This window comes from Juglans microcarpa x Juglans regia, chromosome 7D, assembly GCF_004785595.1.
Source record: "Juglans microcarpa x Juglans regia isolate MS1-56 chromosome 7D, Jm3101_v1.0, whole genome shotgun sequence".
In the NCBI taxonomy this organism is placed as follows: Eukaryota; Viridiplantae; Streptophyta; class Magnoliopsida; order Fagales; family Juglandaceae; genus Juglans; species Juglans microcarpa x Juglans regia.
In genome coordinates, this window is record NC_054606.1 from 3,521,495 (window position 1) to 3,547,840 (window position 26,346).

At 37.6% G+C, this 26,346-nt stretch overlaps 4 protein-coding genes across 5 annotated transcripts; all 4 read right to left on the bottom strand.

The window, feature by feature from the left end:
- Nucleotides 1–734: 734 nt before the first annotated feature.
- Nucleotides 735–3,771, bottom strand: LOC121238662. Its single transcript, XM_041135634.1, has 3 exons — nucleotides 2,754–3,771; nucleotides 1,627–1,781; nucleotides 735–1,393 (listed from the first exon to the last, which is right to left on the bottom strand). The coding sequence occupies exons 1-3, from the start codon at nucleotides 3,487–3,489 to the stop codon at nucleotides 1,142–1,144; spliced, it is 1,143 nt and encodes a 380-aa protein (XP_040991568.1). The 5' UTR covers nucleotides 3,490–3,771; the 3' UTR covers nucleotides 735–1,141.
- A 1,042-nt stretch (nucleotides 3,772–4,813) lies between these two features.
- LOC121238673 (vesicle-associated membrane protein 727-like) lies at nucleotides 4,814–14,676 on the bottom strand. Of its 2 annotated transcripts, none has more exons than XM_041135651.1 (6): nucleotides 14,521–14,676; nucleotides 13,614–13,852; nucleotides 13,326–13,527; nucleotides 13,124–13,244; nucleotides 5,280–5,342; nucleotides 4,814–5,184 (listed from the first exon to the last, which is right to left on the bottom strand). In XM_041135651.1, exons 2-6 carry the CDS (start codon nucleotides 13,801–13,803, stop codon nucleotides 5,041–5,043), a joined length of 720 nt encoding a protein of 239 aa, XP_040991585.1. In that variant the 5' UTR covers nucleotides 13,804–13,852; nucleotides 14,521–14,676; the 3' UTR covers nucleotides 4,814–5,040. The 2 variants fall into 2 exon arrangements, with proteins under 2 accessions (XP_040991585.1, XP_040991584.1); XM_041135650.1 differs by having other exon boundaries at nucleotides 13,614–13,868; nucleotides 14,521–14,675.
- A 1,394-nt stretch (nucleotides 14,677–16,070) lies between these two features.
- LOC121238679 (uncharacterized protein At2g38710-like) lies at nucleotides 16,071–20,526 on the bottom strand. Its single transcript, XM_041135659.1, has 5 exons — nucleotides 20,118–20,526; nucleotides 19,006–19,125; nucleotides 18,190–18,304; nucleotides 17,573–17,666; nucleotides 16,071–16,608 (listed from the first exon to the last, which is right to left on the bottom strand). The coding sequence occupies exons 1-5, from the start codon at nucleotides 20,219–20,221 to the stop codon at nucleotides 16,403–16,405; spliced, it is 639 nt and encodes a 212-aa protein (XP_040991593.1). The 5' UTR covers nucleotides 20,222–20,526; the 3' UTR covers nucleotides 16,071–16,402.
- A 964-nt stretch (nucleotides 20,527–21,490) lies between these two features.
- Nucleotides 21,491–24,360, bottom strand: LOC121238677 (multiple myeloma tumor-associated protein 2 homolog). The gene is made up of 4 exons (XM_041135656.1): nucleotides 24,198–24,360; nucleotides 23,458–23,547; nucleotides 22,817–23,084; nucleotides 21,491–21,884 (listed from the first exon to the last, which is right to left on the bottom strand). Exons 1-4 carry the CDS (start codon nucleotides 24,238–24,240, stop codon nucleotides 21,608–21,610), a joined length of 678 nt encoding a protein of 225 aa, XP_040991590.1. The 5' UTR covers nucleotides 24,241–24,360; the 3' UTR covers nucleotides 21,491–21,607.
- Nucleotides 24,361–26,346: the final 1,986 nt, after the last annotated feature.

Sequence of the window (26,346 nt, forward strand, 5' to 3'; positions counted from 1 at the left end):
TTATATCATATTCATTATTCATTGTCATCTGAAGTCTATATCACAGTATAAAATATAAATAGAGATTACGCAATTTAGATGAATAAGATGTTTTGTTGAAAATTGAATAAAATATTGTTATAATATAATTTTTTAATATAATTTTTGTTTTGAGATTTGAAAAAGTTGAATTATTTATTATTTTTTATATGAGAGTTTAGAAAAATTGTAATGATATCATAAGATGAGATGAGATAGTTTGATTTTGTATAACCAAATTAGCCCTAACGAATTGAAGATATTTTCTAGGAAAAGTTGGCTTCCACAAATTCACATTTGGGAATTGGAAATGGTGGTACTTTAATTACTTGGATCACCATGGCTCTAATCCATTCATGGATGAGTTCATTTACTAATGATGGTGAATCCAATGGTCAGGAGGCCATTTTCCTTATAACTCAAGCATTAATACAAGTCCATAAGAACACGTCGGATGGTCTCACTCAACCTACCACATTTAGGCATAAATTGGGAATATATTATCATCAGGGAGAAACCGAGCAAGGAGTGCTCTGATAGTTTTTCCCATTCTTGAACCATACCCAAAAGCCAATAATCGTGTGAACATCTTCCAAGTCTCTCATATGGGTAGATTTAACTTGGGAGAAAAGCCTTGAGAATTAGGGAGGCAAAAAGTTCTATTTACCTGACACAACAGAGCTGGAGGAGAAAATGCATATGAAACTTGGGTATACACAACAATCATCTCTTTCTTTTATCCACATCAATTTCAAAATGTTCTCTAGTCTCTCTAATTCAAATACACTTCTGTACAAATTAATGTTCACGATACATTTGAGGGCACACTGAACAGGTAATGTAATATGAATGCAAGGTTGACATCCCTCCCCGTCAAGATCAGCATTCCAACCACCCTAAATCCTTCTAATCTTTCCCACTGTTCTGTTTTACTTGGCTACAATACTAGGCTCACCATGGCACGCCCATAGGCTATGAAAGCAAAGGCAACATCACAAAACTTTACCATTGTTCTAACTATAAAAGAAAAGAGGAGAAACACCCATTATTTCTTCTTTCTATTAACATGGCATATCCTGTAGCTCATCCCTGTATATGAATCATTGGAGCCAAAACTTAAACCTTAATCCACTGTCAACCTTAGCAATGCATGGAGACTGTTTTCTTTGCAGCTGGCGATTAAGTCCAAGTACTGCATAGCTTCGTGAGGGCGGAGGCCTTCCAGAAGAAAGTTAAATAAATGTGAGTGAGTTGCTTGCATCACATCCAAACCCTGCTTCAGTATTCTCCTCTGCTGCTCTTTGCTCAGCTCCACTGCCTCCATCAAGGGTAGTAAATGCATGTCCTCCTCTAAAAAGTGTTGTTTACAATGCTCCTGTGACACAGTATAAGTACAGTACATATTAGCACCACACTTAGAAGCACGAAAGTGTTTGTGGTAGTGAATCTTAACTTGCACTTCAAGACTGGTAGAAGAGTAAAAGAAAATCAAGGAGGCCACCTCGGTGGCAAATAAGGTCTCGTAATGATATTCAAATTCTGTCACTTGTGCAAACATTGCCTGGTGTTTCTTATATGCCAATGCCACTATTTTAGATCAGTCCTCACCAGCAATGATCTGAGGCGAGTAGAAAGGTTGAAGAGAGCCTCTTGGTAGGCAGGGCTTCCAGAATCCATCACTCCAATAGATTTGATATCTTCTTTAATACCATTCATAATGGGTAAGTCCCTTGCATGTTCCCCGTGAGCAGCTTTACATAATCCTGCACCATCATGGTCATTTACAACATCTTCAGTTAAGTGCTTTCCTTCAACAATAAGCAACATTTCACCCCCAACTCACACACCCACGCCTTTTTTCCTGGTACTTTTTTCCCCTATCTCAAGAAACGAAATATTATATAACTAAATCCCAATTCCGTAGAATGACAAGCAAGCACATAGATGAGGAACATAGTATTTTTTTCCCCCCCACGTGGGTGTCCGGGCCAGCTTGTGTGCATCTCGACTAATCCCATGGGGCCCTGAAGTTAACGACCAGGTTAACCTCTAGTGGCCCTAAGGGGACTCGAACTGGTGACCATTGTGGAGATGAGGAACGTAGTATTAATAATGTATTTTAATTTATTTGACAGTATTTTTCTATTTTTTGTACATCGGAGTGGCAAAAGACATACTTTTTTATTAGTGATTTTCTGTTCTGTTGGTGGGATAGCTCCAACTAGGAAGATGCCAAAGCAGGTAGAACAAGCACATGGAAGGGTCCACACTCCAACCTCAACTCCACTACTTGTGTAAAGAGGAGAAGCATCAATTCTACATCATTAGACTCCCATAAATTCATATCTGAAAAGAGAAGTGCCACTAGAACACCACTCATCGATCAAGTATGATTTAAGCAATAATAACGCAATGAGGGACCCAAATGAGTGACAGCACTTTATCCATCTAAAACTCGACCTCGTCATGCAGGCCCAATTATCGAGTAACAACGTTTAGACAAAGGGACTGATTATACTACCATTGGATCAGAACTTAATTAACCCAAACTTTTGGAGTCAAGGCAGATTCCGATTAACTAAATTAATCTTAACTTTGCATGCTCCTGTTTATCTCTGCAATGGGCTCTCACGTCTGTCAACATTATTCAACACATAACTTACGAAAAAAGTTATCTTTTGAACTCATTAGTATAGTAGATTAGCACGAAATACAGGGAAACGACGAGCATTTACCTCGGTCAGCCATATCCAAGATGGGGAAAAGGACCTTCTCCTCCATCTGAGCATGCTCCAGCATCACCTCCAGCAGCTCCGAGTAGTTCTTTGCGAACTTCCTCACCTCCATGCGTGGGCTACCCATGCCCGGATCGACGCTCCCCTTCCCTCTACGTGCCTCTAGATCTGCTGCCCACCTCACCAGCCTATCCACGTGCCATGTAATGCTCCTATGATGCAGCCCCACAACCCTCACTATCGGCGGCGTCGCCTCCTCGTCGCCACTAGGAATTACCAACGGCGGGTGGGGGAACCGGGCTTCAATGTAATGGAGCAGCGTCTCCCTGGAGCCCGAAACGGTCTCGGATCCGACCTGGATGACGGGCCCCTCGTACCCGAAATTCGGGGTCTCGGAGGGCACGAAGCGGAGCGAGACGGCCTTGTGGAGCAGAGCAAAGCGGATGTAGGCGGTGAACAAGCTATTAGACGATCCATACAATCTGACGGTAGGGGAGGCGGGACCTCTGGCTCGAGGTACGTCCTGGGGGACGATCTCGGCGGTCGATTTCCTCGACTTATTAAAGCAATTGCCCATGGTCAGAGATAAGAGAAGACGGAGAAATGGGTACGTAAGCAAGCACCAAATGGAAGCGTTTAATGGAAGAAAGAAAATAAAAGAAAAGAAAAGGGACAGAACGAAGCACAATGGGGGTTGGTTAGTTAGGAAATGGATTTCCGATTTAGGATGAAGCATGAAACGAATTGAAAACGACCGGTGAACGGAGAAGCGAACGCCGACGAGGCGTACGAACGGGAAGGGAGGTAGGTGGAGGAAGCTGCTGTATTATATATGTAGCTTTGCTTGAGAAGGAAGGGAGGAATCCACGATTCCAACAGGAAGGAAGGAAATATGTATGGAAATTGGAAAGGATAAAATAGAGATGTAGCAGCTGCAGGCTGCAAAAAATACAGAGCTTGGCACGGTTTGTAACTCTGACACGCTCCTGTGGGGCCAGCTTTTTAGACTCGTTCGTATAGTTTGGATGGGATGGTACGATATGTTTATAGTTCGGATGGGATTGTATGATATGAGACGGTTTTAGATGAGTTTAAAAAAATATTTTTAAAATTTTATTTATTATTATTTTATAAATTAAAAAAAATTAAATTATTTTATTTTATATAAAATTTTAAAATAAATTATAATAATAAAATAATTTTTATATCCAGTCAGCAATGTCTTTTTCCTGAGAAGTACTTTCCAACTCATAAAAGAAGTCAACATTTTCCAATATCCTTCTCTTTCGGATATTCTAAATGCAGATTTTTCTCTCTTTTTTCTCTAAATATATCTTCCATGGGAGTAATGTTAGTTGCCAGAAATTTTAAAAAAAAAATAATAATAATTAAATTTTTTTAATTATTGATGTCGGAAGTATTTATTAATTAAAAAGAATTAAATTCGAAATTAAAATCTCAGCTCCAATAAAGTTTCAAAAACTTAATAGATTTGTTTATATTTCACTTATACCAAGATTTTGTTAAGACTGCTGTATTTAGTAAGCAGTCAATTGCTGATACCAAACTATACATTGGCATTGACAAGGAAATTTCTACTTATAACGGTATTATTTTCACAAATTTTAGATCCAACATGTAAGGAATCAAAACCAAACTAGCCGTTGAGCCGCAACAAATATGTGTAGGGGCTATTTTATGGGTTTGACGTAACCTGGCTGTAGTTAAATAAAGAGACAAAATGGAACCTCATTCTTTTTAAATTCATTAAATATTTTTTAAAAAATATAAATTCATTTTAAAATAATTACTTAACAATTAAGTAAGAAATAAATAAAAATTAAAAAAAAATGCAATCGGTAGCCACCCTCGGTGACCACCTTCAGTGGGAGAAGCATTTCCCTTATTTTATCCCTTCCCTCAACGTGCAAATCACAAAACCCAATGTCATTTTCCCTTCATGAATAACAAATACTGGACCCATATACATATGCCTCAGATTTACAAGTTCAAAACATCGTGAAATCGGAAAAAGAGAAGCTTAATCAAAGCATGTTAGATGGTATCCAAAGGAGTAAATTTAATGGGTATGTACTCGATAGATATCATCTCTATATTAGGAAACCATCAGGCATTACAGAGGTTAATTACAGGGTAGAACAGGCAGTAAGGTTTTAGTTTCCAACACCGGTCTCCATATACAGGAATGATAACAATTTGTACACACTATAACAGGAAAAGAACAGCCAAGATGCTACTCAGATGATTCCATTTTGCTTTTTATCCATCAACATTTGAAACCTCTACAGGCCATTAGCCACACTATGACAATCACCACAAGGATTGCTCCTCCTACCATCAGCTTCATTCGAAGATTCTGCAGCCACATCTTTCTTCTAAGTTGCCTGCCTTGCCTCTGGAAGCTGTCAGCCTGGATTCAGAACCAAAACCCCAATAAGCAAATGAATCAGAAACAAATCGAAATCCTTGATGGGCTGGTAAAACTGAATTATAAATATCATGTACCTGGAACTGTAAATTTTCTGTTTTATCCACCAACAACTCAATCCTCTCCCCACGGTCCAAAACCTGCATTGCAGCAAGTAAAAAAGTTATTTGCTCATTAAATGGCAGCAGCGCTTGGCAATTTAGCCAAGGCAGTTCTGAGGATACGCCTAAACCAGAGCAATATACTATCCTAGCCTCCAAACCATTCAACGCTACTCAGCTTGACCCTATCATTCCTTTCCCCATTCTAACTAATAAATCAACAAAGAAGGTGAACGAGAGTCAAATTATTAAGGATGTCCTCTGATGATGACATAGTTAGCTACAATAAGTAAAGTTCACACAATAAAGCAAAAGAGTTTTTCGCCTATTCAGCTCATGCTTCTCTCAACACAGCAGCTGATATAGAAGAAGCTGTAAATTATGTTTTCAATTAGCGCCCTACATTTTAAACAGCCTTTATTATTCTCATTTCTACCCTCCAGCAAGGAAAGATCTTTTCTACCATCACAAGTGGCCCACCATCAAATTCTGTTCCTATTGCTTGTCCAAGAAGAAGGGGGCATTCCTAAGGTTCAAAAGTACCCAGACAGTCCATGCCAGTAATACTCCGACACCCCTTACTGGGAGGGTTGTAATCAAATACACCAAAAAGCTCCACTCCAGTCATTTGAGTATATCATAGAGTATATCATATACCCATTTTTTACCATTCAAGGGAAAAAAAAAAAAGACAGGTAAATAACTCACTGCATAGCCTCCCCACCCCAACTAAATCCACAATTGAAGATCCATCAGAAAAGTATTCCATCAATCAAGAAATTGTACCTTTAAAGACACACTAAAACACCTTTTCACCAAAGAAAATTATCTCTAACCAAAAGGAAAAGCCACTTTTTGCCTCTCTTAACACTTCCATGCTCTATACTCGGAAGGATTTAGTCCACTTTACAAAAACTCAATCCTTTCAAGACCACCTTACACTTTCTCCACAACAAACTGCCACTTTATGCACAGACTTCCAAATCTATTTACTAAGAAATGGTTCAGTAGTTGTACCCTCCTGCCAAGTGAACAAACCACGAACCTCAAAGGGCAGTTGCCAGTCACTTCTTCCTATTAAGTTGATAGAGAGCTTTCACTCCACCACAGTCCAGCTAGAGAGCTAATATGTAGTATATATAAAACACACACCATTTAAGGACAAGAAGGAAAAAAACAGAAGCTTTTACTTAAAGGAATGAATGCTATATTTTAATCCTCATGGAAGGGAGAAGGGGGCACTTCCAACTACGACCAAATGAACTACTCCACTTTCCAATGATGACATTTGCAAAATAAAGATGCTCACACGGTCCACTGTTATTATAAATATTTTCATAGGAGGTTGGATGGGACAAGAGTTTGGCAGTGGGGAAGAAAATGCAGCACGGTCACAGGGACATATCCTAGAACATGCAATGACAGCATGCTTTAACTAAATAACTACGACAGGTCACAGTCATTGACCTTTCAGGAATTTGACATCATCTCATCTAAAACATAACTAAAATTTGTAAAATACAATTTAGACACATCAAAACCTGATTTAGTAATAAACATTGACCATTTAGATTCTGGGAACCTACACCACGCTTCTATTTTAACTAATAATAATCAACACAAAGATTTGGAAAATGTCATACAAACAGCACATGGCATGGAGAAGTGCCCATTCAATAAGAGCTATCGCTTCATGATGATAATGACTATTTCAGTAATCTGAAACATTCTCAAAGAAAAAGGTAGCAAAAAATATTTCTCACTTATTTTCACAAGATTTTACTTAACTATAAGACAGGTCTACATGTTTCTGACAGTTTGTCCTCTGACCCATCCTTCATCTGTATATACAAGCAATTCAAAACAAAAGCAACAGTATCTTTCACGAAGGACTAGGATCATGTTAAAAGGTCTACAGAAATAAGGTAACAGAATGGTAAGTAATCTGTAGTTCCAAGAATCCTGACAAAAGCAAGAACTGTACCCTATCTCCGTACACATGCACATTTTTTTCTTCTTCTCGTTGCTTCCTGTAACGTTTCTTCTCGTTAATGTTGCTACGTTAACTGGATTTTAAGGGTGAGTTTGGATGTTGAAGTGAGTTGAGTTGAGTTGAGTTGAGATAATAAAATATTGTTAGAATATTATTTTTTAATATTATTATTGTTTTGGAATTTGAAAAAGTTAAATTGTTTATTATATTTTGTGTTAGAATTTGAAAAAGTTATAATAATGAGTTGAGATGAATTGAGAGTACTTCATGTTCCAAACGAAGCCTAAGTCTTTGCGGTGGTTAAGATGGGTTGTCCTATAGAGGTGGTGATTGAATCCAAGTATTTTACTTTGTCAAAGGCTGGTGGAGGACTGATGCGAGTCACCGAGAGAAGCTGGAAGACAGAACATGCGGTGATGCTGGGACCATCTTCAACGTAGTGGCATGGAAAGGTGTTAGAGGAGAGCCTAAGAGGGGGGAAGAAGGAGGTGTATTCGGCAACTGGAGAAGGATATTGTAGTTTTATTGCTCAACGCTGCTCAAATCGCAGAGGGAGATATCTTGAAGTTTCTGAGTATAACTAGGGGGAGGAGGAATGTCTTATGCATTCCAGAAAGAGAGAATGGATGGGGTTGGAGGAAGATGCGGAAGGTGCTGTTAGAACAAGGTAAGGAGGTTCCTAACGTGGGTGGTTTGCCTAGTGGAGGTTAGCCGAGTAATGGTAAGGAGGCGGTGAGGCACCATTCCTGGTCATATAAGAAGGTTCTCTCTCTGACGATGCCGAACATTGTGAGGGAACGTGATGGCGGTGCGAGAGGCTCTGACAGGGGGCAGGAGCATTGGCGTTCGAAAAGATCCATCGAAGCTGTATGTTGGAGCCACTCCCATGGCAGGAGTTCTGCAGCCTATCAGGAGGCGTGGGAGGTCTGAAGGATGTTGCTGGAGATGCAGGGTCAACTACAGTTTCTGCAGAGGGGTATGGTTGGGATCATGACTTTTGTTAGTCTGTTAAGGAAAGTGATGAAACAGGAGGCTTAAAAGGAAAAAGGAAGGTTACGGGTGACGAGCTTAGTAAAGACCAAAATGAGGCCCAGCAGAAAGTTAAAAGTGGAAAGGGGCGGGCTGTTTGGCGTAAGGTTGGTGGGCCTTCTCGGCCCAAGTCGCAGATGGGTTCGGCTCCTTCTGATGGGGCTGGGCCATCTCAGCCCAAGGTCCAATGTAGTGGGCCTGGGCCCTGGGAATTTTAGCCCAAGGTCGTAATACCCAGCCCCTAGCCCAGGGTTTTCAGCTGAGCTGCACAGTCTCGGCTTCGTGCCGGATAGCCTGCCGATGGAGAAGTTTCAGGCGACAGTTGCACAGACATCGCCAACGGAAGTAGAGGAGGTCGCAGATGATGTACCGCCTACGTTCTGTACGCAAAAGGCGTTGGTGGAGTTTGGATCTTGTTTTTCTCCATCGAAGGAGGCTCAGAACTCATTGACGAATGGTGGAGGCGTGGTTTTGACTCCAGCGGAACTGACTGTCAAACCTTTTGAGGATTTTGTGTTGGCTGAGGAGGATGAGGATTTGGGAGACCTTATACATTCTGTGGAGGACGAATTATTCCTCCCTGAGGCTTGCGATCAGATGGGTTTGGATGAGATTTTAGTGGGTGAAGAGTTTCAGAACTTCCAGAATAACAGGATGGGGAATCCTATCCCATTAAACTACAGTTTTCCAGACCAAGCTTCAAATTGGGTAATACATAAAGTGAAAGAGATCCAACATTTTGTGGGGGATTGAGTGTGAGGGGTATGAAGAGCAGTTCATAGTCTTGTTAACTGCCATAGAAGCCAGACATCATCAAAAAAGGAAGGGGGATTCGAAGAAAAGTCGGGAGCTTAAAAGATTGATGTGGTCGATGAATTCGGAGGGTAGCTCCAATAGGAATAGGATAAAAGGGAAGGGGCCGGTTGTTCCCCAATGAAACCAAAGGTTGTGTCTTGGAATGTCTGTGGTCTTAACGAGGTAGAGAAGTGTCTTCGGATTCGGCACTTGCTTCGTGAGTGGAAAGCGGACATTGTATGCTTACAGGAGACGAAGCTGAAGATAATCAATAGGAAGATTGTGCGGAGTTTATGGAGTGGTAATTATGTAGATTGGGTATACATGGCCTCTTCAGGGGCATCGGGAAGAGTTGTGGTGATGTGGGATAGGCGGGTGGTGGAGAAAGTGGAAGACTATATAGGGAGATATAGGATAGCGTGCTCTTTTAAATATGTGTCCAATGGTTTCTTGTGGGCTTTTGCATGTGTTTACGAGCCAAATTTAGATGCCAATAGAAATTATTGTGGGATGAGCTAGCAGGGATACATAGTTGGCAGGAGCTTCCTTGGTGTATTAGGGGTGATTTCAATGTTGTTAGATTCCAAAGTGAAAGCTTCGGAAGTAGAAGATTGAGGCCAACAAGTTGGGAGTTCTCAGAATGTATATTTGACTTGAACTAGATAGACCTTCCACTTGCAGGGGGCCTTGCCACATGGTCAAATAATCAGACCTAGTCTCGCTTGGTTCGTTTCTTAATTTCACTTGAGTGGGAAAGCCATTTTCCTAACGTATGGCAAAAGCGGTTGATACGCTTAGCTTCGGATCATTAGCCTATTTTTCTTGATTGTGGAGGCATTCATAGTGGTAGACGGTACTTTAAGTTCGAGAGCATGCGGTTGAAATCAGAAGGTTTTCTGGAAATGGTCAAACAATGGTGGATTTCGTATCAGTTCAATGGTATACCCAGTTTCATTTTTGCGAACAAACTGAAAGCCTTAAAGAGACTCAAAGGAGTGGAATAAACAGTCTTTTGGAAATATAGAGGAGAACAAAAATACCAAGTGGATGGAAATACAGGATTTAGAAAGAACAACTCCTGAAACACCTTCAATAGATCTTCTTTTATCACCTTCCAACATTCTTGGAAGAAACGCATAAAGAAACCATCAGGTCCGGGAGCCTTATCTTTTACCATTTTCCTTACTACATCAAACACCTCTTCCTCCTCAAAAGCCCTCTCCATCCTAGCTACATCCCCCGGCTCAATAGTGTCAAAAACCAATCCATCAAGAGTATGCCTCCACCCCACATGCTCAGTAAGGAGCTTCTCAAAGAAATCAACCACATGATCTTGAATAACCACTTCTTCTCTACACTCCACCCCTTCAATTTTCCGCACCTCAATATTATTATTTCTTCTATGAGAGTTTACAATTCTATGGAAGAACTTCGTGCTCCAATTCCATTCCTTTAACCATAGTGCTCTTGACTTTTGGCGCCATGACATTTCTTCTTGTAAGATTATGCTCTCCAACTCTGCGACCAACAAAGTTTTATGTCCTTGCTCCTCAATAAGTAGCCTCCCCTTTTGAGAAAAGTCTTAACACCACTTTTCTTGCATTAATACCTAAAAAGGTTGGAGCTATTGAGATCATAGATTTTCGGCCTATTAACTTAGTGAATGGAGTATACAAGATTATTTCAAAAGTGTTTGCTAATCGGTTAAGTGAGGTTTTGGGGAAGATTGTTCTAAGTCTCAAAATGCTTTTGTAAAGGGTAGATAGATCATCGATGCGGTTCTGATTGCCAATAAATGTTTGGACAGTAGTCTAAAGGCTGGCAACTCAGGGATTATGTGTAAGTTAAATATGGAAAAGGCGTATGATCATGTTAATTGGGATTTCCTTCTATATCTACTAGGTAGGTATAGTTTTGGAAAAAGGTGGAGGTCTTGGATCAACTAGTGTATATCCACGGCAAGGTTCTCTGTGTTGATCAATGGCAGCCTAGACGGTTTCTTCCCGAGTTCTTGTGGTTTGAGACAAGATGATCCGTTATCTCCTTTACTTTTTGTTATTGTTATGGAGGCACTAAGCAGGATGATTTCGGCTTTGTTGGCTAATGGGTTTGTTAGTGGTTTCCAAATTGGATCTTCGAGTAGGGGTATTACTACTATTTCTCATTTGCTATTTGTAGATGATACGCTTATTATGTGCAAGGCCGATCAAGACCAGTTGCGGGCTGTGAAGGCATTGCTTCTTTGTTTTGAAGGAGTAGGCGGCTTAAAAGTGAACTATGATAAATCCGAGTTGGTGTCGATTGGAGAAGTTCAGAATATACGAGAGTTGGCTGGCACACTGGTTTGCAAGATAACATCTCTTCCTATGACATTCCTGGGACTACCGTTGGGTATAGCTTCAAAGGTGTGCTCAATTTGGGGTATAGTGATTGAAAAAATAGAGAGGAGACTGGCAGGGTGGAAGAGAATGTACTTGTCAAAACGGGGCCGGATTTCATTGATCAAAAGTACACCTTATAATCTACCCACTTATTTCTTATCCTTATTCTCTATACCGGCAAGTGTGGCAGGTCGACTTGAGAAGCTACAGAGAGATTTCCTGTGGGGTGGCTTAGGAGAAGAGTTTAAATTCCATTTAGTCAAGTGGGAGATGGTGTGCCGTCCTATCTCTGGTGGCGGTTTGGGTATTAGAAATTTGAAGTTGTTTAATCGCACGTTACTTGGCAAATGACTGTGACGATATATCAAGGAACCAGAAGCCTTGTGGAAAACTGTGATCAAGAACAAATATGGTGGTTTATGGGAGGGATGGTGTACTAGAGAAGTTAGAAGCGCCTATGGAATGGGGCTATGGAAGCATATAAGAAGAAGGTGGGAGGTCTTCCATCATCATACTAGGTTTCAGCTAGGTAAAGGCTCCAGGATCAAATTTTGGAAGGATGCTTGGTGTGGCAACAGTGCTCTCCAAGATCTGTTTCCTATACTTTTCTTGATTGTAAGTGCCAAAGATGCCACAGTGGCGGAGGTTATGGGAATCTCAGGAGAGAGTATTCACTGGAATATCAATTTCAACCCGGCGGCATAAGATTGGGATATGGGGAGTTTTGTAGATTTTTATAGTCTCATGTATTCTTGCGTCCAAATATCCAACATGAAGATGGTTTGTGGTGGAGTCCTATAGGGAGAGAGGTGTGCACTGTTCGTTCCTTTTATAAGGTCCTCACACAAGTTCCTGAGATACAGTTTCCTTGGATAAGGCTTTGGCGGCACAAGGTTCCTCCCAAAGCTTCTTTCTTTGTTTGGACAGCTTCCTTAGGCAAGATTCTCACTACAGATAATCTGAGAAAGAGGAGGATAATTTTTTTCTTTGATAAGAAAGAGAAGCATAATCATTACAGACTAGTGTTGCATGTGTAAAAGAGGGGGTGAGTCGGTGAATCATTTACTTTTACATTGTGAGGTAGCCAGGACTCTCTTGAATGAGGTGTTTAAAAGAATGGACCTGGCGTGGGTTATGCCAGAAACCGTGGTGGAAATATTGGCGTGCTGGACATCTATTCGAAGTGTGCAACAAATCAAAACGGTTTGGAAGATGATCCTTATCTATATTATGTGGTGCTTGTGGCAGGAGCGCAATGAGAGGACATTTGAAGACAAAGATAGATCTATGGCGGAGCTAAAAGTTTTCTTTTTTAGGACTCTTTGTACTTGGGCTATTGTTGTGGACTTTAATGGCATGGACCTTCATGATTTCTTAGTTTCTAATGCGCCTACGTAGATAGGGCATAATGACTTTTGTAATTGGCAGTTGTTGCCCGTTCTTGAATTAATAATACTTGTTTACTTATCAAAAAAGAAGAAAAAAAGGTAACAGCAGTATAGAGATGTACAAGTCATACGCTGTGAATAACGACTGGATGGTAAAATTTTATATGCCACATCTACACTACCTATTAATAGTTTTTAATTGTTATAACATGCAAAAAGAAAGTAAATGTTCACCTTCTCGATATTGTCCATCATAATCCCCTTCACCTCAGATATTTGAGCCTTCAATTTGCCAAGCTTAGTCATTTCTTCTGGGTGGTTCATACAGTATTCCATGTGCTCCTTAAGTCTTGGCCTGATAAAAAGAAACATGACGTAACAGTTTAATACCACAAGATGATAACGAAAACCTAAATGAGATCAAGCACATTCGCACCCAAATTCCCTGTCAAGATTGTATGCAATGCTAAATCTGTCTTCAAATAGATCATCATCCTCATCCTCATCATCAGCAAGTGGATGTGGACCCTCATCTTTTATACTTGCACCATAGCGCTGCTTAAAATCATCTTTCACCCGTTCAAGAAACACAAAAGGCACACTCCTCCCAACCGACTCATCCGCAACAACAAGAAAAACTGCATGCCCAAAGAAACGAATTCAACTACACACGTTGCAACCAGAACTTAAATCAAATTAGCTAAAACAATTAAAAGATCAATACCAAACCCATTCTCGATAAGGAAGTTAAATGTGTGCCCATCGCATGAGTATGTGTACTTGCTGCTATTCGAAGGCAGCTTCTGTAAGCACTGAACCGCAATAGTGCTAAAATTCCCCGAGTACGATGTGTGCTCTGCTAAAACAACGGTTCCTTTCGCAACAAAGCTATATATTAAGCCTCTCTGACTCATTTCAGAATCGTCGCTTCGAACTTGTTAAGACCGACAGAGATTCTGGTCCCTGATCCCAAAAGTACCTGATCAGATCATTTTTTAGCAAGTAGTAGAATTGTATTAGAAAGAGACGCCTATCTAGAAGGAAGTGACCTAACCAGATCAATAAGATAACCAAAATTGCAACTCAACCAAACACGAACACCAAGATCCATCAAAAGCCGATATTTTATTTAGCCTACACTCAAGAATTGCTACGCGATTCATGCAAAGAAAAACACCCAATGAGCGAAAGTAAAGCAATCGATTGCTAATTTTAAAGAACTAATCCAAGGCTTCGTCTGGTTTCTATTCCTAGGAAATGTCATCAAATTTAATAAATTGACGATTCGAATTCTAGACTATCAAAAAGTCTATTCAAATGAGCCCGGCACTGCCATTTTGACTTGGGTGAGATGGGTTTTTAATTTTCTCAACATGCAAACATACGATAAGGGAGACAGCAATCAAGACCCAGAAACCATTTTGACTTGACTGAGTTTCGACAGCCTTGTTAACAGAAAGAAAATTTTCATCTGATCAAGAAAAATAAATTAATTGAGAAACGGATGCAAGAATGAATTCCCTTCGATTGGATTCACTTCTTAGTGGGCAAGTGAAAAACAAAAATGAATTCACCTTTGAAGAACAAAGAAAGAGGTAAATAGATCTCAATCTGGACAAGAGAGAGAGGACCTGAAGAAGTTGGAAATGGCGGAAGAATCACTTCGCGTGTAAGACTTCTAGGAAATGGTGGTAACTGACGCGACGTGGTCGAGGTCGTTTGTATTCTGTAGACGGAGGATTTTCGATCTGGCTTTAAATTAGTGGAATTGATCTACAGAAGATTATCTATTACGCTATATTTTGCTTCCCACCCACCTATTTGAAGTTTGAACAGCAATAAAATGAATGTATCATTTTCGGTGGGTGATTGGGAAATCAGAAATCATATTTACAAGTCTTATAGTAAATGTCGTCGCGCATATTCTCTTTAAAATATATATATATATATATATATATATATAGAATCTATTTAAAAATATTATTTTATTAATGGTAATCTCATTTTTTTTTAAAAAAATGTACGGCAGCTTGAAATATATCTAAGACTGAATTTAACATTAATTTTAAAAATATGCGTTCCCAAAAAATTGATTAGGACTAATAATTTAAGATATTCTGATCTGTTTAAAAAAATTAATTTATTGTTAATAGGTTAGAAAAGAAACAGTTATCTATTAATTATAAAAGATGATGATGAATTTTTTTTATCGATTTATCGAAGCAAATATATTTTCCAACAATTCCTCTGATCTCCTATACTTCAGTTCTTCAAATCATGAGTTTTTATATTGTTTGATTACTCTGGTAAAATGAAATGAAGTTAAAAGTTAAATAAATTATTGTTAAAATATAATTCTTTTAATATAATTTTTTATTTTAAAATTTTAAAAAAAAAATTAAATTGTTTATTATATTTCGTGTAAAAATTTAAAAAAATTATAATGATTAGATAAGATGAAATAAGATAATTTGTAACCATACGAAGCCAAAAGGACGTGATAAAATTGCAAAAATGCTCTGGAAAAACACGAAAGCCCAAAGATTTTCCAAGGTTCTTTCAGGGACAAAGAACCGAGATCTCTACAGCAGGTAATAGCAAGTATAGCTATATTTGAATGTCAAGTTCGCCTCAATTCATTTTAAAAAAATTAATGATGAAACTCGTTACTTTTTTAACTTTTTATAAAAAGTTAGATATATCTCAATCTATTTCGTACATTTAAACATATATCTTAACATACTTATATTCAAACACATCATAATAGAATCTACAAAACATTAATATTCACAGATAAACTCAAATCATCTGAAATAATCTCAACATCTTAAAGCAGCCTAAAACATATGGAAAGTAAACCAACCCTAATTTGCTTCAGAAAAAATCAGCCTGGCAAAGAATTGGAGCTCATGCTATTTGCCAAGTACATGCATTAATCAGTGATAAATAGCTTGGTCCTATAAGGTCAAGAATTGGGTTTGTTTTTTGGTATATAGATTTGACTCAAAATGCTCAGACTGAAGTAAAAGCTTCAAGCCCAGGCACCAGGCACCAGGCACCAGGCACCAGGCTCCAGCTAGAACTTTCCCTAACTAAAGCCAACCCACAACAAAATGGTACTTTTGTGGCACCCCATAATTCTCAGCTTAATCGGACAACAGTGATAGTTTGAAGACGGTGCTGAAGATGAATATAATCAGTCTATCAGATAGAACACCCAGGGGTGATTTTTCAAGTTACAAACTGTGAAATTCTTGCTAGCACAGCTTTCCCAGAGAAGCTGCTGAACATAGATGTTGGGTACTGAAATGAAGGAAACCCGTTCTTTTTGGTTTCTTTCTCCAAAATCAAATGAGTTTGAAGAATCATATTGACAGGTCACAGCAATTACTTGGTGTCTGGGATGGAACACAAACAAATAAATTCCAACCCAGTTTTGTTCTGTTTTAAATATTCTTTTGTCTAAGACGAAACTAGCTTTGTGCTCTAATAAGCAAAAGCTATTTGGAAGAATCAATGATTCTCGGGCTTAGCCCCAAGAATAGACGGAGCTGCACCTCTGGTTGCCTTGACATAGGCAACATATTCACTGTATTGCATTGTAAACAGTGTGCTCTGGTAACGAGTCAGTTGTATGCGCTTCCGGAGTGACTCAGTAATACTGCCATTGTAGCCTGCTTTTCGCATCAGTGAGTCTATTGCCTCAATTTTTGTCCAACCTAAACCAAAGTACACAAAATGAAAACTCAATTATGTGAATAAAACCACACTTCTGTAAACTTAATTCTAGTTTTGGGGGAATTTAAAAAGTAACTAAAAACAGAATATAAAAAAGCCTCAATGCACTTCAAGGCAACCTTTGAATAAAAATCCTATTCTTCTTTGATATATTTTTTTAATAGGTATATTCTTCTTTGATATTTTTTTTTTATAAGTAAGAAAATATTGTATTGATATTGAAATGGGCATAGCTTAAGTACACAGGAAGTATATAAGAGTTTACACCTAGTTAGGAGCTAGAAACAGATACAAGGAAATCATGAAAGTTGAGACAATTAAAATCTATAACAACGGCCCACAAAATAACTTCTTTGATATATAAACCTAGCCAATAATGGAACTCCACTTTCCAAAGAAACAAATATACGGTTTTAAAAAATACTATTCATCTAGTCACCTTGCTTTCCGTCTGAATATGTGACAGAAAGAGGCACATACTGGTTTCTTTTACTCTAATTACTACTTATCAATTTAATTTGGAAGTACTAAAGCATGAGAGCGAGAACCGCGAAAGAACATTTACAGCAAACTTGACAATTCATGACCCAGCAAACAAAAAAAAATTGACACGTGAGGTTGAACTTAATCCTTGGGATGAGTAAACATGGGTTTCATAGAAGATCTTGATTATATGTCCTCCAAATGAAAAGTGGTAATAACACTACCTGTACAGTTAACAAAAATAAACTAGGTGAAAGAACTAAATGTTAAACAGTGCAGGACGGATTATGGTTCATCTACTCAAAATCAAATTTGAAACAAAGAAGTAATATATTTAAAGAAGATTATAGTGCAATCAGTACAATTCTGAGTCAAAGAATTTCCAACTATACACCAATGGAAAAATAACTAAGTAAAAAGTGCACCCTATTGACTGGCATGTACTGAAGTAAGAATTGTCACCTTCATGAGCAGCCACCTCAGGCAAATATGTGGCACTTCGTCGTGTATTATTGGCTGGGTCAGTAAACTCAATAATTATACCATGCTTTCCAACCTACACTAAGAACTTACTGAGTTAAGAAAGTGGAAGAAAGACAGCAACAATATACATATAACACAAGAACTTAAGTAAAGATTGGCAAAAAAAAAAAAATAAGAACTTAAGTAAAACAAAAGTTTTCATTGTGAATCCATACCATGCTAAGCCTACATATTATCAGATCAGCGTCTGATCAAGCACCAGCATGGCATGAGAATTACCAACTAAAACACTTGAAAACCAACCCAAGCACACCATGTCAAGAGTTGAATAATCAATCACCACAGACGATTAATGGCCATCAACCAATCAGAAAACTCCATCCATCAAAATATTGGAGATACATTTGAAAGTAGCTACGGGAGAAAACAATATCCCACAAGAATATCTAATATCAACTTGTTCATGAAGTTACAAGTTTAACAACTTCAATCAATTTCACTGTTAACATCATTCTCAACCAGAGGCAAATCAAATATGTCTATATATCATAACCTAAAGTGCCACCAAAGTAAAAAACAAGTGAACAGGTACATACCTCCCAATCAAGATAGTGGTTAGCAGTTTCATAATCAGTCAGAATGGAAACCGTACACTCCAAAGATGGTAATTCTTTAGCCTGTATAGGGGAAAACCTGCGGTCCCTCAGAGCACTACAATAAATTACAGATAAAAATATTACTAAAAAAAAAAGAAGCAAAACAAGAATTAAAATGGGCAAAAACAATATGCTTGTTCTCCAGGCCGGATAAGTATGGCAGTGATTCAAAGAAATGCATGGATCCCTTACACCTCTTCGTAGTGAAATCTAGCAGTTCTATACCCAGAGAATAGAACCTCATCTAGCGCTGGTCATCTGGAAAAATCTCAATAATGGGAACAAAAGGAGCAATATCTTCAGTGGTGGCCATCTATTGATACAACCCAACATTAAAGTCTTCTAGCAGAATAATTCCCAAGCCACAGCTGTAGGTAGCTTCACAACCCAATGATTTTTAACTACTTAGGCAATTACAAGAGATTTTGTGGTCACTTGTTATTTCTGCAACTGCTTACTTATAAAAGGAAAATAAAAAATAAAAATTTCTTCTGCAACTGTCAGTTACTAAATATCAAAAGGACACACTATATATGAATCAAGTGTGCCAAGCTGGGGTGCTGGGGTGGGTGTGTGTGTGTGTGAGTGCACGCACGCATATTGTTAATCACTATCAGAATTGCGGTCCAAGCTTAATCCAAATATTTGGGAGAAATAAAAAGGACGGTAAATATTCAGGTCCATAAGTCTGAAGTATATGTATCAAAAGGTAGAATACGTGAATATTTCAGATGCAAAGTACATGACTTTCAAAACCTGTTTAGTGCATAGTCCTTGAAGCCATTAATCAACCATCGAGCCTCTAGAGTTCCAATACATCCACGTAAACGTGGCTCCCCTCCATTCACCACTTTCTTCCAAGTAACGAACAATGGGCTAGGACCAGAGTAGTATTTGTGTCAGAAAAGTATATGATGAAAATAAAGAAGTGTTGTGTGCAAAGGGCAGATGAACAAAAATTAGAACATATCTTAGCACTATCAAACCAATTTTACCAGGGAAATGCATGATGACATAGCTCTAACTAGCAGGACTTCAATAAAACTTATTTGATAATATAAGTCATGTCTATAATCTATAAAGACAATTTTGTATAAGCCTATACATATGCTTAAACATATCAGTATGAAATTAAAATAACCAAAAAAAGCTCATGCACTTAATACTAAAATCATTTTCGTGTTTTCAGGGTAATTACGATAAGTGCTCAACCATCAGCTATATACCCGGCTTGACCAAACCACATTAGATATAGATTTATCTTTACCCTGTTTGACCAACCCACATTACGTATAGATTTATCTTACACGGGTTTAAGCACTTATCATAATTACCCTCAAAGCAATTCTCCAGTAAGTATAGACAGCGTCCGTTTATCCATCGCCATAAATCTTCAAAGAAATCTAAAACTGGCAAAAAGAAAATTCAGAATCTTGGGTCATCATCTATGCCATTTGCATTTTTTATTTTTTATTTATTTTTTATTGAAAAGAAAAAAACCCCTCAATCGAATCAATAACTAAAGTAATAAGCAGCACAGGAATGAGGGAACAACAAAATTAACGCCAGACATAAATGTAGCCCCAAATCACACTCTTGCTAAATGAAAGCCTGAAGGAATTAAATAATGAATTAATAATCATATTAACTAAATCGGTACCAACTTTGGGACCAAAATATAATCGACTGAAAAATTGAGCTCGAAGAAAAAACTCCGAAAATTAAGAACACCACAATCGATGAAGCCCAAGGAGCCATATGATCACAACCAATACATCGAAACACGTACATCAGCCCCGTCTACATGTACATGCATATAATACAATATATATATATATATAGAGAGAGAGAGAGAGAGAGAGAGATACTGGTGACCGTCATCGAAGGCGGGGGGAGGAGCATCCTCGCTGTTGTAGTGAGCGACGAGCGTGTCGAAGCAGTAAACCACCATCTCACGGTTCGCCGACACCATTTTTTCTTACTAGCTGAAACGTCAAACAATAAAAAAAAGACGTCTTTCCAGATGTATGCAATTATAAAGAGTTGGATCTTAATGGGACTTTTTGAGAGCAAGTTTCGGAACTTGTTACACGTTATGTGAATGGACAAACAGAGATTGACCTGAAATAATAATGGGTCATAGAAGGAAGAGCGAGAAAGCATAAAGAGGCTCTCTCTCTCTCTTTTCTACTTTTGTGTTTCTATAGCTGCACACGACGCCTCCTCTGCAAATTAAAAGAAATAAAAGAAAATGGTGCGGGCACCCCCTAATAAAATGCCCTCGAGTCGAGTTGAGTGGCTGATTAATATATCGGTGGAATAACCAAAGTCCCACTTCCACTTGCTGTCCTTTTGCTTTCTCTTTTTCTTTGTCCTCTTTCTCGGTCTTTTTGGTGCTTTTTCCGGCGAGAGGGAGGGAGATAAATGCGCATTGATGGATTACAAATCCTCATCAATTGAGAGTTAATTACTGGTTAAGTTTAACTCGCTCTCATGAAAATTTTCATGGATGGTAACCCCTAATTTTTGTTGTGTTTGATACAAAGAGGACGAAACCTATACCCATCATCTAGTTCCACTTGTCGCCTTGTGGAAGCCACTAGACAAGCAAATAATGACAATAATAATTACCTACTTTTCAATATGCAGTTTCCACGACTATTGCATGATCATTTGTAGAAGAATTCAAGAAAGAATGAAAAAATTTAATTCGATTTTGTGCATTAATACGCGCATCCATTTAATATAATTGATCAAAATATAAATTTTATTAAAAATAATACTAATTTAAATTTAAATTTAAAATATGAAAGTAATAACATTAGTATGTAAATTAATACGTAAATTTATTTGTATATAACAAAACTCTTCAAGAATATGTTTGTTTGTGAGAGAGAGAGAGAGAGAGAGGACATATCAAAATTGGTAACTCAACTGTCACAGATTAGATACCCTAGACACTGAGGCACCAACTAAAGATCCAAATGAATTTATGCTATTAATTTGCTTGTACACCTTTACAATTTGCTCATTTCCTGATTATGGAGATTCCCCAGGTTAAAAGTGTTAAAGGATGCTGAGTGGCCGTTTGATAGTGAGATAAGATGAGATGAAATGAGTTGAGATGATTTATAAATAGTAATGAGATTATTAGTTGAAATTAAATGAGATGAGGTGAGATGATTTCTGTATGACCCTCGATCTTTCTGAGATTTATAGAGTTCTGTCTCGACAGTGCAAATACATAAATAAAATCCCCATTTAAAATTTATAAAGTTCAATTAATTCCAAAGTGATTAAAAAAGATGTGTCATGAAGATAGAAGAATGAAACACGACTTCAGATTTCTATAGAAGAATTAGTCAGAATCAGAGTCGTGCCTCCTTTTTCCCTTGTCTTTCCTGCGTTTCCTCTTGTCATCTGAATCACGGGAATGCCGCTTCTCACGCCTTTCACGCTTATCTTGTTTCTTCTCTTCGCGCCTTCTTTTCTTTCGACTACTTTCATCATCGGATTCCTTCTCTTGAATGTTGTTACTTGGTGACTGATCGGGCAGAGCCACTTTTCCTGCTTGAGGTGAAACATCCTCCACTGTGGGTTGAAGAGAACTTATTTCTTCCCAAGGACGGGGTGCTCTGCAGTAAATAAAAAGAATTCACGTAAAGGGAGAACTTAAAAAGAGGAGGAGAAGAGAAGAAAAAGAAGAAGGAAGAAAAAGAAACAAACAAAGAAATGAAATGAAACAGAAGGCAGTGGATCAGTTGGTATAAATTTCAGTGCTCAGATTCACACTTGTGCACTCAATTGACCTACATAAAATAAATGAAAGGAGCAAAAAGCAGTAAAAAGCTACCAAATTAGAGTTACAGGGTATGGTGTCACACAATATGATGTTGACCTGTTCCATTATTGCAATGAGCAACTCTAATACCAAAAAGTTTGACATAAAATCCCACAAGGCCAGACTCGGACTCTTTATAATTCAGATTTGAACTGACCAAAATCAATGAAGACTAAATGATGATATTGTAAGCTTATGCTGCCTGTTAAATGCATACAGTGACGCCAAAAGCCATCATCCTGTCCTTTGTGATCTTAGTAGATGGCTCCTTCATTCATGGAATAGATTTGAGAATTGACAAAGTTGATCCGAATACCAACATACTCAAATTAATAGCTGCAGTCAACTTATCACTTAACTTGGCCCGAAGGACGCGACTAGTTTCCTCCGAAAGGTGATGTTAACTATGCACACAAAGGTGAAAACAAACAAGCTTGCCTTGTTTTTCAACCATATGGCATGTGGCCAACTAGTTGAAGTCAGCCACCATTGTTTTTAAACCTTCTACCCAACACCACCATTACTAAGCCCTCACGCATTGATCGCAAAAAAAGATGGTGTCATTCTCTAATTTTTACCATGTCAAAACATTTAAAGAACTTTCACAGAAAAACAAAAAAAGAGTTCTAGAAGTCGGAAATGTCATGACGAAGCATTAAAAAACCAAATTCGAATCACAGCATAACAGCAGAACCCAATCCACTTTTCTTTTGTTTTCAAGCATACCTTGAGAAACCAAGACCTTGAACCTGAGCAGCTTCAGCATGGCCTGCACCCAAGTCCTCTGCTGTAGAGCCTCGCTTCACAAGTTCAGAAAACTCATGCTTATCAAGCCGATTACCTTGAGCTCGGCTAGCACGCTTAGGAGCTAAGCCTAGGGCCTCCCTCATGGCCTGCTCCTCCTGTTCCTTAATTCTTTTTATTTCTTCTCTTGCAGCTTCCATTTCTGAATCCCAAGCTTTTTTGTCCCTGTTATACCAGTGTAGATCTTTCCCTGTTGCATCAATAAAAGGAGCAAATTAGATAACTTTGTCATTAAGGACTCACATTTGTCTGGTAGTGCATGAAAGACAACAAAAATATATATTTCTCAATTCAAGAAAGAAAGCCTCTACAAAGTTACAGCAGTAAAACAAATTTGCTAGCAGCTGTCCAGATAGAGAACCAATTTGTTTTCAACCCATTAGCCTAATACAGATGAAATTTAAAGAATTCCGTAGTATTCCTCCAAAACTCCTGTCGTATACAACCAATGGCTTCAGAAGTCTAATTTCAAATGTTAAAAAAAGTAAACAGAGTGGTTTAATGCTCACAATAATGTAACTGGATGCTGAGACAATATAAGGTAAACGTTATATCAGTGTTACCTTTCTGCCATCTTCCTACAGGAGCCTTGATACTGTGACCAAGATAATTCTCTCTATGTTTGTCAACCTTCACGTCTTCCCAACTAAACTCTGTGCATCACAAGCAGAGCACCAAAAATTAACAGGAGATCCAAATGAGAAGTTCTGAATATATAAAAGTTGCAACGAAACCAAGTTTAACAACCATGTAGATTAATATTCATATATTATCTTAAGTCTGTCAAGTAATTTGCGAAACTTCAAGGTGACGTCCCCCCAAAACTATATATGACGACAATCTCCATTAGAAAACAAGAAACCCATATGACTGAGTGTTTGTAACAATATCTATTCACTTTCCCCAGGAAAAGCAGATGCACCAATTGCTTAGCAAGGCACCGAATCAACCAAAGGAAAACGGGAAACTTTCTTTTATGTTTACTTAAGCCAAAATCAAAGCTTTCATACACTATTCGCTTCCAATTCAAACAAGACAGCTAGGGTTTGTTCAAAATCACTAAAGCATCACAGAAACCTGCAATAACATTCCGAAGTGCATAATTTTCAACTTTCGAGGAAAAACAAGACGAAATATATTTCCAGAAACCCCATATATCCATTGAATCTCGGTGAGGGATGAGTCATGAACCCGTCATATCAAATCGCAACAGTTTGAGCGTGAATAGAATATGTTGCTAAATTTAAGCGCCACAACAACCCTAATTGGATACACACACGAAGGAACAGAGAGAGAAGCTTACGGTCACGACCGCCGCGAACACCACCTCTCGTAGGATGATACATCTTGTCTAACTGCGGATGCGCCTTGTGTTCTACAGCAAGAGATCGCGACTTTCCTTGCTTCGGTTTGTGTCGAGAATTCGGGGGTGGGTCAGTCTTCCGGGCTAAACGATTTCCTTCCGTTTATAAAGAAGAGTAATTTTATATACAAAGCAACGTCGCTTAAAAAAAAAAAAAAAAGAATTAAAAATATACACATCAGCCGCTTTAAAATTAAAAAAAAAAAAAAAAAAAAAAAAAAAAAAAAAAAAAAAAAAAACCATCACGTGATTGTGCTGCGGCAGTAGATTGATTTACAGAATATTTAAAAAAAATAATTTTTATTATTAGAAAAATAATTTTTTTTTATATAAATCTCTTATTTTATTATTTTTTTTAAATAATTACGTGATAATTATAAAATTCATAATTATAAATAACTTTTCTTACAAAAATCCGGTTCCGCTGGATTTATATAGACAGCATCTCTTTTATTTATTTCACGTCAATACTCCAAGGCATTTCAAATGCTCGCCGCAATAACTTTCCTTTCTTTACTCTATTAGCATTGACATTGAATTATGTAAATGTGAATAAAATTGATAATTTAGTTAATAGAAGATGAAAATAGCCTACATTGAATTATCCAAATGTAAATCAAGATGACATTCAGTTACAATAAACCAACTCATATTTGACATTTACTGTAGATAGACTAAATCTATTAAAAAACTATTTCTTTTGTCCTAACATAATCTCTTCCCTCTGATTTCTTGCCTTGGTTTATTTCTCCTGCCAACAAATTCCCTCAATTTCACCCATGTGCCTTTACAATATTATTTTTTTATTATTTTGAGATATTTTATTATTGAAAAAAAAATGTTATTATTGAAAAAATATATATATTATTTTATTATTCTCTCCATTTCCTCCCACAAGCATTAGCATTTTATTATTGAAAAAAAATATTATTAAATTTATAATATTTTATTATTATTTTAACTAATATATAGATAATCCAATGTGAGAATAAGTTTTAAGTGAAATAACCAAATGCAAAATCATGCCAAATTATGTAAATTTTGCATTTGCATAATCTAATGCTAATGCTCTAAGTACTACATTAGATTACCTCATTTGTTTTTTAAGATAAAATTAGATAAGTTGAAAAAAAATTAAAAATTAAATAAAATGTTATTAGAATATATATTTTTAATATTATTTTTATTTTATAATTTAAAATTTTGAATTATTTATTTTATTTTGTGTGGAAGTTTAAGAAACTTATAATTATTAGATGAGATGAGAGTAGATAAATGAGAACCGATTTAGAGCGGTCGGGCTAGTATTAAGCCAATAACAGACACCAATGACATTTTGATGCATCATATATTCCATATTAAGCCAAAAGAGGTGCATCACACCGGATTATTGATATCCATGACCACTGAGCCCTAGACCCCTCACGTTCGAAAAGTTTTGAATCACCTCTTCTTCTGCCTCCGTCGCCCTCTCGTCGTCGTTTGCTAGGTTAATTTTTTTTATCAGATAACACATCTGAAGAGCTTTTGGACAAGGTTCCTTAGAAGGAATTATAAGTGGAATTGGTTCTTATTGGCATGGCTAATTGAGAAGATTGGGTTTGTTTCATTGAAGATTACAGAGAGACAGTTGAGAATTTCAAGTTTAGAAGTCCCCACTTCGAAGCAGACTTTGATTTCTTCTTGTTTTCATGGGATGTATCATCTGAGACGTTATTTGTTTGTGTTCAATTTATGTTTTGCAGATATATTTCGGATATATCTCTGGCTTGTCGAATCCCACCCAATTTCAAGCCTTGTCAAAATCTCATCCGCCTCTATCTTTGGCTTTCATGTGGAACTGTCTCAAATATATATGTGGTGAAAAATAGTAACAATTAGAAGGTCATGTAACTGAGAATTGCAGATAGCAGAAGGTCGACTCATAATTCATGACATTGACAAGGGACCTACCTAGCTAGCTACTTGCATTTCTAGAACACCCTTGAAAATGCTCACAACTAAAGAAGATCTACGAAGAGATATGATTCTGTAAAAGAAAAAGGAAAAAAGATGTTAGCCAAGTGAATCACGAGAAAGAATGAAGTGT